General features: G+C 51.9%; 5 protein-coding genes across 5 annotated transcripts; 1 reads left to right on the plus strand and 4 right to left on the minus strand.

Moving 5' to 3' along the window:
• Nucleotides 1-16: 16 nt before the first annotated feature.
• Nucleotides 17-1,977, minus strand: An04g01290 (uncharacterized protein; the record flags this gene model as incomplete). The annotated part of the gene is made up of 5 exons (XM_059747313.1): nucleotides 17-990; nucleotides 1,044-1,218; nucleotides 1,270-1,449; nucleotides 1,513-1,900; nucleotides 1,970-1,977. Coding segments are annotated over 5 exons (1,725 nt in total), but the record flags the coding sequence as incomplete, so codon positions are not given.
• A 463-nt stretch (nucleotides 1,978-2,440) lies between these two features.
• Nucleotides 2,441-3,480, minus strand: An04g01300 (uncharacterized protein; the record flags this gene model as incomplete). Its single annotated transcript, XM_001401458.3, has 3 exons — nucleotides 2,441-2,947; nucleotides 2,999-3,330; nucleotides 3,396-3,480. The coding sequence occupies 3 exons, from the start codon at nucleotides 3,478-3,480 to the stop codon at nucleotides 2,441-2,443; spliced, it is 924 nt and encodes a 307-aa protein (XP_001401495.1).
• A 1,981-nt stretch (nucleotides 3,481-5,461) lies between these two features.
• Nucleotides 5,462-6,709, plus strand: An04g01310 (uncharacterized protein; the record flags this gene model as incomplete). The annotated part of the gene is made up of 7 exons (XM_001401459.3): nucleotides 5,462-5,501; nucleotides 5,572-5,642; nucleotides 5,709-5,731; nucleotides 5,801-5,859; nucleotides 5,921-6,036; nucleotides 6,092-6,196; nucleotides 6,263-6,709. The coding sequence occupies 7 exons, from the start codon at nucleotides 5,462-5,464 to the stop codon at nucleotides 6,707-6,709; spliced, it is 861 nt and encodes a 286-aa protein (XP_001401496.1).
• A 1,006-nt stretch (nucleotides 6,710-7,715) lies between these two features.
• Nucleotides 7,716-9,144, minus strand: An04g01320 (uncharacterized protein; the record flags this gene model as incomplete). Its single annotated transcript, XM_001401460.1, has 3 exons — nucleotides 7,716-8,495; nucleotides 8,568-8,846; nucleotides 8,923-9,144. The coding sequence occupies 3 exons, from the start codon at nucleotides 9,142-9,144 to the stop codon at nucleotides 7,716-7,718; spliced, it is 1,281 nt and encodes a 426-aa protein (XP_001401497.1).
• A 370-nt stretch (nucleotides 9,145-9,514) lies between these two features.
• Nucleotides 9,515-11,247, minus strand: An04g01330 (uncharacterized protein; the record flags this gene model as incomplete). Its single annotated transcript, XM_059747314.1, has 7 exons — nucleotides 9,515-9,571; nucleotides 9,626-9,712; nucleotides 9,764-9,925; nucleotides 9,982-10,245; nucleotides 10,304-10,854; nucleotides 10,980-11,114; nucleotides 11,208-11,247. The coding sequence occupies 7 exons, from the start codon at nucleotides 11,245-11,247 to the stop codon at nucleotides 9,515-9,517; spliced, it is 1,296 nt and encodes a 431-aa protein (XP_059600479.1).
• Nucleotides 11,248-12,310: the final 1,063 nt, after the last annotated feature.

Consider the following 12,310-nt stretch of genomic DNA (forward strand, 5'->3'; position numbering starts at 1 on the left):
CCAGGACCGGGTTTACCTTGGGTCGTTTCGGGTCATTCTCACTGACCCCTGGTGGAGCAGGCCCGCTGCCGCCACTCGGGTTCGAGGCATTCGTCACATCAGACAGAGGGGGTCGTTTCCCGTTCACGTTCTGCGGTGCAAGACCCGGGGTAGTTGCACGATTGGCGGCCGCAGCTGCACCCGGAGCATTGATATTTGGCCGTGTCAAGGGCCGGTAAGATGATGTGGACATGGGTCTGTTCATGGGACTGTTCATGCCCGGGGCACCGATCCTGCGATTCATATCTTGAGATGGGTTGACGAAGTCTCGGGTGTTATTGGTTGCTGGGGAGGCGGCGCCGGCACCGGCGAGCATGGGCCTGGAGACAGGAAGACTCTTGTTGTGGTCGATGCCTGCGGTCTTGCGGATGGAGGGACTCTCCGCGTGTGGGTCGAAGACTGGGGCTCCGGATGGGATCCCGTTAGGGTTGTCGCGGAGGAGGTCGACTGCGCGAGCTGAGAAGAATGATGCGGAGGGCGTGCCGGGCAGTGTGTCTTGGGGTCTGGGAGGTTCGTTGGTGGTCGATGCCCCGAATTCACGTTTGATGGGCACGGCACCACCCGTGGTTGATGCGGCTGCTGCTGCTTGTGCTGGTGGGATCATTCGGTTGTTGGGGAGGTTTTGCTGGGGCCCTTGAGGGGCCATGGGTTGTCGTTGAGGTGCTTGCTGATTTTGGGCTGCGGAGGGGTTGAGTCTGCTGTTAAAGGGCTGAGGAGCGGGATTTTGTCTGGCACCAGGAGCTGGGTTGAAGGGCCGTTCCGGCTTGGATGGAGTTACCATGGCTGGGTTGGGCCTCATCGGTGCACGGGCGTTATTATTGAATGGCTGTAGAGGTACATTGGGTCCATTTAGAGGCGTCGGTGGCTGCTTCTGTGTTTCTGGTCCTAGTACTACCTCGTCTGGGTTGCCTGTTCCGCCTACCCCGAAGTCGGCTTCATCAAATAGGTCACCTAAGGTGATGGTTAGCGGTTGTAAGGGATCGTGACATGCCATTGTTGCTTACTTCCGAACTCCCCGTCACCATCAAATGCCATCGAATCGTCGATACTACTGTTCTTGCCAACATCCGTTGGCCGAGGTGGTAGATCATCGTCTTCCGGGCTGGGCTTTGGTTTTACGGGCTCTTTCCTGGGAACAAAGTCTGGGTGACGGTGCAGTTCGTCGACATCCCATTTGGCCTAGAGCGTGTCAGTCGTCGTGAATAGATTGTCCACACCTCGGTCACATACCGGAACGGTCTTTACTTTGGTGACCTTCGACACATAGTCCTTATCGTAGACACAGTTGCCCAGGACATTGCCGAAGTTCCTCAGAGCCCGCTTTAGAGCATCGGTTGTCCCCTCTTTCTTAGCTTTCTCAAAAGCAGCAGCCTTTCCTTTACAGTTCTCGATGTGACCGTAACCGATATCCTAACACCACTCGTGTCTTAGCTGAGATATAGGGCAGGCTCGCTGCAATAGAGTGATGCCTACCTCGTGATATGTACCGTCTTTCAGTGTCACCCTCACAATAACAGAGAGACCCAGGCTGATCTTCCCAGTATTGGGACTCTCCTCGACGAAATCAATCTGAATATTCTGAATCGAGCTTGACCAGCCATTGAACCCGAAAACTTCGTTTGCCAGGTTGATGCATTTATCGGCCGACAAGTAGTGTACTCTCTGTCCCGCAGCCCCAGGCCTGGAAGAGATGTATTCGGGGCCGAGCTTCTTATCGAGACGAGCTTGCAAAGTTGCGATTTCCTGGGCAGTGTACTCGTTGATCCGTCGCTGTGGCTCTTCGAATGGGTTTGCGGTGATCGCCCCTGTGGAGTTGGGCATCATGATGGACGCTGGGTTCCCTCGGTGCTGGTCGCCAACACTAGAGACGCGGTTAACCTCTGGAGACTGACGAGGGGAGAGGAGAAATGGGGTCACCGAGCTCACTTACGCGGGCATTGTTGCAGTAAGAATAGTGAGATAACAATCCGGACGGTCATTGAAAGCCACCAGTGGGATAGTTATTTAGTGAATGACAATCAAGCATGCTAGCTCCAGGCGTGTCGACGCGTGATCGATGCCGACACGCCTTATCACGTCATCACGTGATGATATAGCTGCCTGCGGCGTATCACTCATGCAATGACTGCCTAATTTACAGCAATTAGTGAACTCAGAAACCTAGAATCCATGATGTCAATTTTCTAGGCTAAATCTATGCTTATACTTCGTTCGGTTGCTTCTCAGCTTCTGTGCTGAACTCATGCGATGCTGACAATCTATAACATTCTTAATGCGAGCCTTGCTTTTAAGGCACAAACAAAATCATTACGAACCTCATCACCACTTAGTTACTGATTTGTAGAGTATCATTATTTCAACGCTCGGTTTGCTCCAGCAAGGAACACAGATGTATGAGTAATCACTGGACAACAAGACTCGCGCTAGGGATCAGGCCCAAGTCCTTCAGTGACTCGCCGAAATACTCCGCATCGAAGACCTTCCGGGGAAAGTTCTGCGCAAAGCTGTGTACCTCTATGCCGTCCTCTCGCTGCAGAGCTGCAGCGACCTCAAAGAGTGTGGTAGTCACTGGGAGAGTCTTCATGATATTTCCCTTCGATGTCTGGAATCTCAAGCGGGTTTCCGTGTAGGCTGAGGCGGGCTTCGAGGCAACGGGTCCAGACGTGGTGGCCGCCGGGGCTGGTGCTGGCTGAGCAGGAGGTGCTACACCTGCACGTTCAGCTCTCTCCCGTTCAGCCCGCAGACGCCGTTCTTCCTTATCAGCTTCAATCCTAGCCTTGACACGTTTCTTGGCCTCGATATCTGCTAGCTTGTCTTTCTTCTTCTGTTCAGCTTCTTTGAGCGCTTGCTTTCGCTGGAGTTCTTCTTTAACGTCCTGGGAGTCCTTCGTGCTCTTCCTGCGGATTTCCTGAGACAGAATCAGCAATTAGATTCCAATCGTAGTCAAAAGCATCCGTACCTCATTCCTCTTCTTGTCAATCTTATCTTGCTCTGACAGTCCCGCCCGCTTTTCCGCTAGTTTCTGTCTAAGCTCTTCGAGCCTTGCCTTCTTTTGCTCTTCAGTCAAAGGTGCAATCTCTTCCGTTGATTCGGAGAAGTCAACGTGTTGAGATTTGGACGCGTGAAACTCGGCCTGTGCATGGCTCCGGAACTTCTTGCCACACTCGTTGCACACCAAGCTGCGAGCTTCCTCTCCCGGCTGAAGTGCAGGGCCCTCCTCGCTCTCCGCTTCTTTAATTTCCTCCAGTGACTTGTCCTGATTTTCTTCCAGCCATTCGAGAGCGCCCTGAACTGTAGAGCGTTACAGAAGACTGTCAGCGGTCGACACAATGTAGCTGGGCTTAAAAGTAACATACTGCCGTTGCCCTTTTTCACTGCAATTTCGGATCTCTCCTTATCAAAACCCATCTCAATGAGCTGGTCCAAATCGGAGGAGGCCATGGTGACGCTGCCAGTGAGTTCGGACGGGGTGAGGTGGTGGTAGAGTCTCAAAAGCGGGGTAAAGGGATCGCCTTTGCTCGGTGAGCGTCTGGTCGAGTTGTGAGTATGGTATCGAGCGGACCTGATGAAAACTATAGACAAATATGGCGCCTTGTGAAAGCGACGACAGCGGGGGGGAAATGTTTGAGCGTTGGGAAGAGCTGGGCTTGTGGGTGACGTATCGATAGCTTGAGCAGAGTGATAGATGGCCGGCTGCGGAATGTCCCGCCGCCTAGATAGGCCGCCCCCCAAGCGGCATCAGGCACACCAATGTTCTGGACCTTTCCAGCCTTTCTCTGGAGCTCGTACAGCTGGGGAAGCCCATATGGTTGTCTTCTACCAGTACCTGTCTTTAGACGTTTTTGAATCCCGGTTCAGGATGGATATCATGTCCATGGTCTGAGGCCCAGTGCGTGCGGGTTGAACAGAACGGAAATCCGCACCCAGGACACTAGTCGCGCAGAAGTAATTCTACAATTCAGAATCGGTATAAAGCCGGTCGTACTTTTACAGCGCCTATGTTGAGCTTCAATATCACAAAACGCCCCATGACAATCTAGATACCCGAGTCGCGTCTGATTTTCAGATCGTGCAGGATTTGTAACACTCATTCGCCCGTCATATCGGACGATTCATTGCCAGTCATTAGAAGGGAGCTGCGGTTAGCTGCGATTCGACTTTGTTAGATTGCCGGCAAACCCGATCTATGATGGAATTCTGAAAATGCCTCAAAAGGCCCCCGAGAAACGTTAGAGCAGACAGTACAAGTCAGATCGACCAATGGGCTCCGGAAGATGTGTGCTATTGGCGCCTGACAGCCGTCTTAGACCAATCTAAGAGATTGGGTACCTATGGCTTGTTGCTTGCGTGGTGTTTGGCGAACAACAGCTGTTCAGCACGATTGGCGCAAATCCTGGAAAGTAAGCGCATAGGGCGCCCCGGATCGAGGATCACTGTTGGCATTGTAGCCCACTTCAACATTTTAAGTTTCGTACCCATGGCGCCTGCTAATCTTCAGAAGTTCGGTGTGACAGGCGTGCCTGGATGGCTGTACTGTAAGGGAACTGACTAGATAGCCTCGTATTGAGTCAGTGGATAGCGTCGTGATTCAAGATTGACCAGCTGGCAAAGTGTCTGGAAAGAGAGCAACCACCCTATTGCAATGTGACAGCTGGAAAATCTCCGTTTCAAACTAAAAAGAAAAAGAAGGCTAATGGTATGCAAGACATCCGCACATCTCTAGAGATAGTGGACACTTAGCTCGAACCATTTGATTGATTATTTTTAGACGATGTCATATAGTGGATCCCGAGTCAGGACCCAGAACCGACAGGAGTACTCCGTAGTAAATAAGGTACGGAGCAATGGAGTGGATGGAGTCTAGACAATGGAAGCGGACAGCGACCGCAGTGAGCACTGTCCGGCAGTTGCCCATCTCTGAAGACAGCGAGAAAAGAGGGTGATGATGCAGATTGCCTGCACTCTGCAGGTACTTTGCTGGCTTGAAACGAGGCTCAAACGGCCATTGCCAGACCCCGTGATGACATCACCTGACCAGTGCCCCCGTGGCCGCGGCTGAGTCAGCACCCCGGCCCAACCAGCAGTTGCGACGGCGAGACCAACTGGATCCGTTTCGCTCCCCCCGAAACGGAGAGTTGCGCCTGAACAGTTAATCATTCTGCCTCGTGGTTGGCATCCACTTCGTCGTTGACTACATCTGACCGAGTTCCCTCCTTATCATCCAGTCTTTGTTAGGTATCTATTTCTTCTGCGGGTCCTGCTGCTGTGTTCACTCGCGACTGTTCCTCTTTCCTCGGCGCACTCTCATTCTAACTTTCTAAGGGCCACCCTCTCCCGCACTGCTGGGACCATCTTCTGTACACTACTTCACCCGCGCATCCCTTTCCTTCCTGTGTGACATACTCTTCACCCTCTACTCAACATGTCTATTATTCTCGAGCCTCCGGAGTTGGGATTCAAGCGTACGTGGTGTCCTGAATCGATCTATATACCCCCCTCCTGGAAGTATCCGAGAGCTGACTAAATCCCCAGGCCCCTTCGATCGTGAGGTGTGCCAGATCTTGCATTTGAAGAATGACAACGCTGAGCCGGTGGTCTTCAAGGTTGGTTATATCGACTTCCCTGAACGTCTTTGGATTGTCTTATGCTAACAACGAATCTCCCTCCAGGTTAAAACGACTGCCCCTAAACAGTACGTGGCCACACCCCTTCGTCATTAGCCATACTAGTATCGTTGCAACAAGGGTTTAACATGAAATAGTTACTGTGTTCGCCCGAACTCGGGCCGGATAGATCCTGGAAAGAATGTCGACGTTCAAGGTTGGTTTCTCAGTGCCTCGTTGGATTGTTGCCGTTGCGCAATGGCTGACGATCTCGATAGTTCTGCTCCAGGCCATGAAGGAAGAACCTGCAGATGATGCCAAGTGCAAGGACAAGTTTCTAGTCCAGACTGTTGCCGTCACTCGCGATATGGAGTTCGCCAATGTTACTTCGATTGTATGTCTGTTTTCATGGTGATCCCCACCGGCAGCAATCTAACATAATCCCATAGTTCGAGAAATCTTCCAAGGCTTCGCTTCAAGAACGCAAGATCCGTGTGAACTGGTTGCCTGCAGATGATTCCTCAGCTGCCGAACAAGTCACCGAAACGAATGGCGTAACTAACCCCTCACCGACCCCTTTTCGGATCTCCAGCCATCGGATAACTAATTGTTCTATTTAGACTATGCCGGAAGAAGAACCCCCAGCCTACACCTCTCCTCCTAATGCGAACTTCCAGACACCTGCTGCAGCAGTTGCTAAAAGCGCTAACGACACGTCACCGATCCCACCGCCAGATTTCAGCGATAAGCCCAAGCGGGAAGTGTCGACCCCACAAGCGATTGCTGAGAGCCCAGCCACGTCTACAAAGTCGGCCATGATGGGCGGGGCAGCAAGTTCAAGCGATGATCTGAAAGCCCAATTGTCCGAGGCTAACGCGCAGATTTTGGCGCTGAAGGAGAAGCTCGCAGATCAGGGCCTGAGGCAGCGGAAGATCGGAGGTGAAACCGAAAAGGCGCCGGCGCCATTGGTGCAGCAGCAGCCGCAATCTGCCGAGGCAGGCGTGCCAGTGCAGATGGTCGCTGGCTTGTGCCTCCTCAGTTTCCTGATCGCATACTTCTTCTTCTAATTTCTCAGTCTTTCGACTCGTCTTCTATGTGCTCCGCGCTCGCTTGCTCTTCTTTTTCTTAGCATTTTTTACCCGCCATCCGCTTTTGTCAACCAACTGTATTCTCTTCTGGAGTGTCCATTTTCCTATTAACAGCTTTGTCGACATCGGCAATGTTGGTGTCCATGTGATACCTACTCTTTTACCATTCTGCCGCTCCGTTCACAGCTGGCTTATCTGGCACCTCGGTACGGCCTTTCACTTGAAATTTTTCTTTTCTTTTTCTTTCCATTTTCTGTTACCAGAACACCTTTACCCTCAGTCTTCTAAAATTGCTCCCGGCGGCTGTGATGAGATGATGCAGTAGATGGGAGGCAGGGCCGGCCGTCCGTTCCATGGAATGTCCATGCGTGGGCCCTTGTTTTCTGCCCTTGCAACTCTCCAATTGGTCGGATGCCTTACCCCTGACTCTATCCTAGCGATTCCTTTCCCTTTCTTTTCTCTTGTCTCCTTTTCCATCTCCTTGTCCTGTCTTGTGTTCCCAGCGACATAACCGTTTAGACGAATGCACGCGTCCATAGTTTCAGTCAGTCAGGCAGTAAAGCTAATCATGATGATGCCATTGAATGTCTATCACCTTGCGTTTCTGTACTTGTATGTGTCGAAAAAGTTGTTTCGGCGATGAAAACACAATAATTGATTCTCCACACTAAGTAGCTATACACAAGCTAATCATACTCAACTATATCACATGTACTTTGTAAGATAAGTAGGTAGGTAGATAACAGACATGTCATGCAAATAAGGTTAGTCCATCCCAGCGTAGTATCAACAGGCACCAGCACCCAGTCAATCAGTCAGCCAGTCACAGGTTAGTTCATCGTGGAAACAATAAAGCCATGGGATATCATCTCTAGTATAGTATGTCACAGGTCATGAAGCAAAACAGGTTCTACGAAAGCGATACCGTCCACACGGTACACATGATACAACAACACGTAGTAGAGAAAACAGATGATAATCCAAATCAATTCTGAATCTCACTCTCCTTCCACCCATCTCCCGACTCCCCTTCCGGACCAGCCGACGAAGCCGAGATGCTTTCACCTGCGCGTCCGCTACCACCACCACCACCACCAACGAGACGACCGCCCTGCGCACGCTTAACCCGACACCACATGCCGACGTTCTTGTCCAGGATGAATGTCCAGATCACCCACACCCAGCTGTGGTGGCAGGGGAGGGGCTCGTAGAATTCGCTAGCGATGCGGTGGAGCTCGTGCAGTCTTGTCCAGGGGATAGCGGGGAAGTCGTGGTGTTCGTTATGCAGGCCCACGTTGTAGGTGAAGAAGTTGAGGGGGCCGTAGTAGGAGTAGGTTTCCGGTGGGGGAAGGGAGTCGAGAGGGTGGGACTTCTTCTGGTTGTTCTTCTGCTCTTGGATAGACTCGGTACCGTGGTCGACGCGGGAGAAGAAGTAGTGCTCTGCGATGAAGTGGCCGGCACAGGGGTGGAGAGAGCCGGCTAGGAAGGAGCTCAGAAGGAGGTATAGAAGAGGTTGGAGGGAGCCGCCGCAGAACTTGGTCAAAGCGTAGTCGAAGGTGAGCTGAGTGATCAGGTTCAGGACGTGAATGGAGGTGAAGGGGGGGCTGTAGATGAACATGGGGCGGACGGCGTAGAAGAAGATCTGGAAGGTGCAGAAGAATGCCTTTCCTAGAAGGGAGTCGAGGAGGAAGGCTTCGACGGCGGTGGGAAGGTCGGTATCTAGGCCTGCGACACCGAGGGACTTGTGGTGGGTGAGATGGTAGGGCTATGGAGCGGGAAAAGTTAGCTTCTTGTATACTTGGTTTTATATGCTTCTGGATGTCATAGTCCAACGTACCCGGAATGCAGCGCTATAGGGCAAACCGATCGGGATATTGGCGAAGATGGCCAAGAGACGGTTGGCCATAGCAGACCGGAAGGCGAGGTTATGGGAGATCTCGTGGATGGCGAGGAAGAGGTTCTGGTTCGAGGTGGCTCCGATCACGTATGCAGTCGCGAGAAATCTCCAGTCGAACATGGACGTGTTGCGGAGCAGGTAGGCGCAGAGGATCTGAAGGGAGACGACGCCCAGAACGACATATTTGGTCAGGGGCTCTGGTCCGCAGAGCTTGGTAACCTGAAGGAAGCACGAAGGAGGTCATGTCAGTAAATGAATCTTTGGTAGAAAAGGCCACGGGGGAGTATGTGCATACCTCCGGGTGAGCTTTGATGATGGCTTGTCGCCTGGAGCGATGCGGCTCCTCTGTGTATGTCCAAAAGAAGTGATCATCGACCGCGGAGGCTTCTGGAGGATCGATTCTGGTAGAAGGCTCTGTTTTGTCGGAGGTGGTTTGCGGAGCCTGGCTCTTCTTGGATGCGGACACGCGGAGATGCGGTGAAGCATCCGCGGTGGCTTCGACGACGGACGAAGACATAACGAGGGACGAGCAAGGGTGTAATGACAGACTTTGAAGGTGGCAATTTACGCCATAGATGACCGCGACCGAGGAGGAAGAGTGAGGAAGAGTAAGAGGGAGGAATGGGCTGATGGGGGAGAGCGCAAGGAACAGACAACGTGAGTTTCGGAGCGGATGCTTTCCACGTGGGGCTACCCGGGTCCACGGATGGTCCGATTCCTGTACGCTTTCATTATTCGGTGTGGTTTAGTAGTTCTACAGCTGAAATAGAATAATCATGGGCATCATTGGTCAATAGTTAACATGCATTTCATATACTTGGTTCGTTTCAAAGGAGGCTATTTGGAGTGGTACAATCCCCAAACCCTCGACCAAAGATAGATCCACCTTAGTAGTCGTCGCCGCGACTGATGACTTCCTTTACATTGGGTCGAAGGACAATCGTCTGTCATCTGGTTAGCTGCGTGGCCATGGAGATTGAGATTGTGAGATAACCTACATGTTCATACTGGGCAGTGTAGGAGCCCTTGATATCGCAAAGAGGCGGGTAGTCCTGGACAATTCCGGACGAAACCAGGTTGTTCAACTGCACAAGCTGATTAGCATTGACACTTTACGACGCAGAGGCTCCACTCACCCCAAGGAGGTACTTGTCCTGGCCCAACCGGTCGAGGTAACGGCGACAGAAGGGAAGAGTACCGAAGTTCTTGTTGATGACGTTCAACAAGTTCTTCGCCGAAGAGAGACGCAGGGGGACCTGGCTGTGATCAGGGATCAAAGCGTAGTGAGAGGTTTCCATCTTCATATCACAATTAGCAAATTGAACATATTGGCCAATCGATGTCAACAACTTACATCCTCTCTCACGTAGCCCTTTCCGGTACTGCCGAAGGTCTCAATGGCAAACACTTCACCCTCCTCCATCTTGGTCTGATCGCCACCCTTGACAATCGGAACGCTCTTGCCACCATGGATAATGTGCTGGTCAATGTTGTGACCGTTGAGGTTCCGGATACACTTGACGGGATACATAGTCCCGTTGATTTCAACTTCGTAACTCTCCATGGCTTCCTGGATAGCGGCACCAATGTCGCTCATGCGGACGTCAATACCCGCTTCCTACATGCAGCTGTTAGTAACCAGAAACCCAGTATTAGGACAGAAAGGTAGAACATACGCGGATACCAGTGTTGGTAGCATCCTTGACGGCCGCCAAGAGAGGGTCATACACCGGGTCAAAAGCCACGGTGAAAGCACTGTCAACGATGCGGCCGTTGATGTGGGCACCGAAATCGACCTTCATGACATCACCCTGCTGCAACACCATCTTGTTGCCAGCGTTGGGGGTGTAGTGGGCAGCGCAGTGGTTAATGCTGAGACCACAGGGGAAACCCATACCACCCTTGAGGTTATCACCTTCCTCAAGACCCTGGTGACCAGTCAAGGCACGGACGGATTCTTCAATGCCCTCCGCGATCTCGGTGAGGGTCTGACCAGGCTTAATGGTCTTCTGCGCATACTGACGAACCTGACGGTGCACCTCAGCAGCCTGACGGTACTCCTGCAGGAAGTCATTCTTCATGCGGTCGAGGTAGCGCTTCTCCTCGTTGGTGGTGCGGTACGAATTCTCATTCTGGTACTCGACGATCTCACCCTCGGGGTATTCCTTTCCGGCGAACAGAGTCGACAGGGGAACGCGCGGAGGAGAGGATTGGACCTTGGCGCCACCCTTCTTCTTCTTCTTGGACTTGCGCTTCTTCTTTTTCTTGGCGGCTGAAAATCCGCGGATTTGGTCAGTGCGGGGAGAATTCTGGAATTTGCCCGAGGGGTAGGTATCCGTGGAGAAAGCGCACCTCCGCTGGCTGCACCCTCGCCGGCAGCATTTCCATCCTCTACTTCATCGTCATCGGAGTCGTCCTCCGCCTCTCCGGCTTGTGTTTGACCAGCGGCAGGAGCGTCCGCCTCCGCGTCGCCGCTTTGACCGTTGACTAGAGAGCGAGCGGGGAAATCTTATCAGCTTACTGCAAGCGGATGGCAAAGGAGGGTTCGGAGATCAGCAACGGGATCGTTCAGTGACTTACGGTCGAGCTTCTGCAGCTTCTCGCTAGCCTGGGCAGCCATGTTGAAAAGCTGGCAAACCGGGGTGGGTTGGTGGTGGGCTGATGGAGGGGAAAGAAAAATGAGGGCAAGCGGCAACCGTCGGGGAAAAGACGGTCAATGCCAAGCCTGAGGTTGACTTTGGCTGCTTTCAGGGATCCGCGGCGCCAACTGGTTAGTATCTTAGCCCATGCTGATTGTCTAATTCGATGTAGTGTGGAGAAGCTTCAGGTACAGGTACAACTTGCAGCTCCTGATCGAGTGCCTTCAAAGTACTAATCACTATAAACCAGTTATGAAAGGAGACCTATATGTATAGGTTGTATCAGTGTGCGCTAACATTGCACATGGTCGCGTGCACCATGAAGCCTGCAGGAACCTGCCTAACTGGACCATTCAAATGTATAAGATAATAAGAAAGAGAAATATGCATACGAAATACCCAATGGACTAGTGAGATGGGCTAAGCAGTACATTCATACAATGATGTCCAAAACCACCATTAATGAACCAATGTCGATACATGCACACCAGTCCAATAAACTACCAGAACAAGAAAGAAAAGAAATTAAATGATAAAACCACTATATAGATCATCTCATCATTATTCCGAGATCAAGATACACAATCTACACCCAAGCATAACACCATACAACGTAGTACAAAGTATATCCTACGAAGTACTCAGAAGCAGAGGTCCACCACCAGATCAGATCAGATAAACCCCGACCGATGACGCAGTCCGCCTTACCGAAGAGCGGCGGATTTCCTTCCTCTCATCTTATCCCGATAAAGTCGCACCTCCAACAACTCTCCCTCCATTCAATCGCACCCTCCATTTCCCCTTAATTTCACCCTCTACCTAAATGTAACACATCATTCCCAAAGAAACCAACACAAAATAACCGTCAAAAAGAATCATGACCCTCCCACGTCTACGGCCCACGGCCACCCGCCTCCGACACACCACCATCACCACCAAGACCACCACCACACCCTATACCAAACCACTATACCGCACATTCACCTCATCATCCCCCAAACCCTACTCCTCGGCGCGCGAACCAACCTACTACGAAATCCTCGA

The sequence above is a fragment of the Aspergillus niger genome (assembly GCF_000002855.4).
Source record: "Aspergillus niger supercontig An04".
In the NCBI taxonomy this organism is placed as follows: domain Eukaryota; kingdom Fungi; phylum Ascomycota; class Eurotiomycetes; order Eurotiales; family Aspergillaceae; genus Aspergillus; species Aspergillus niger.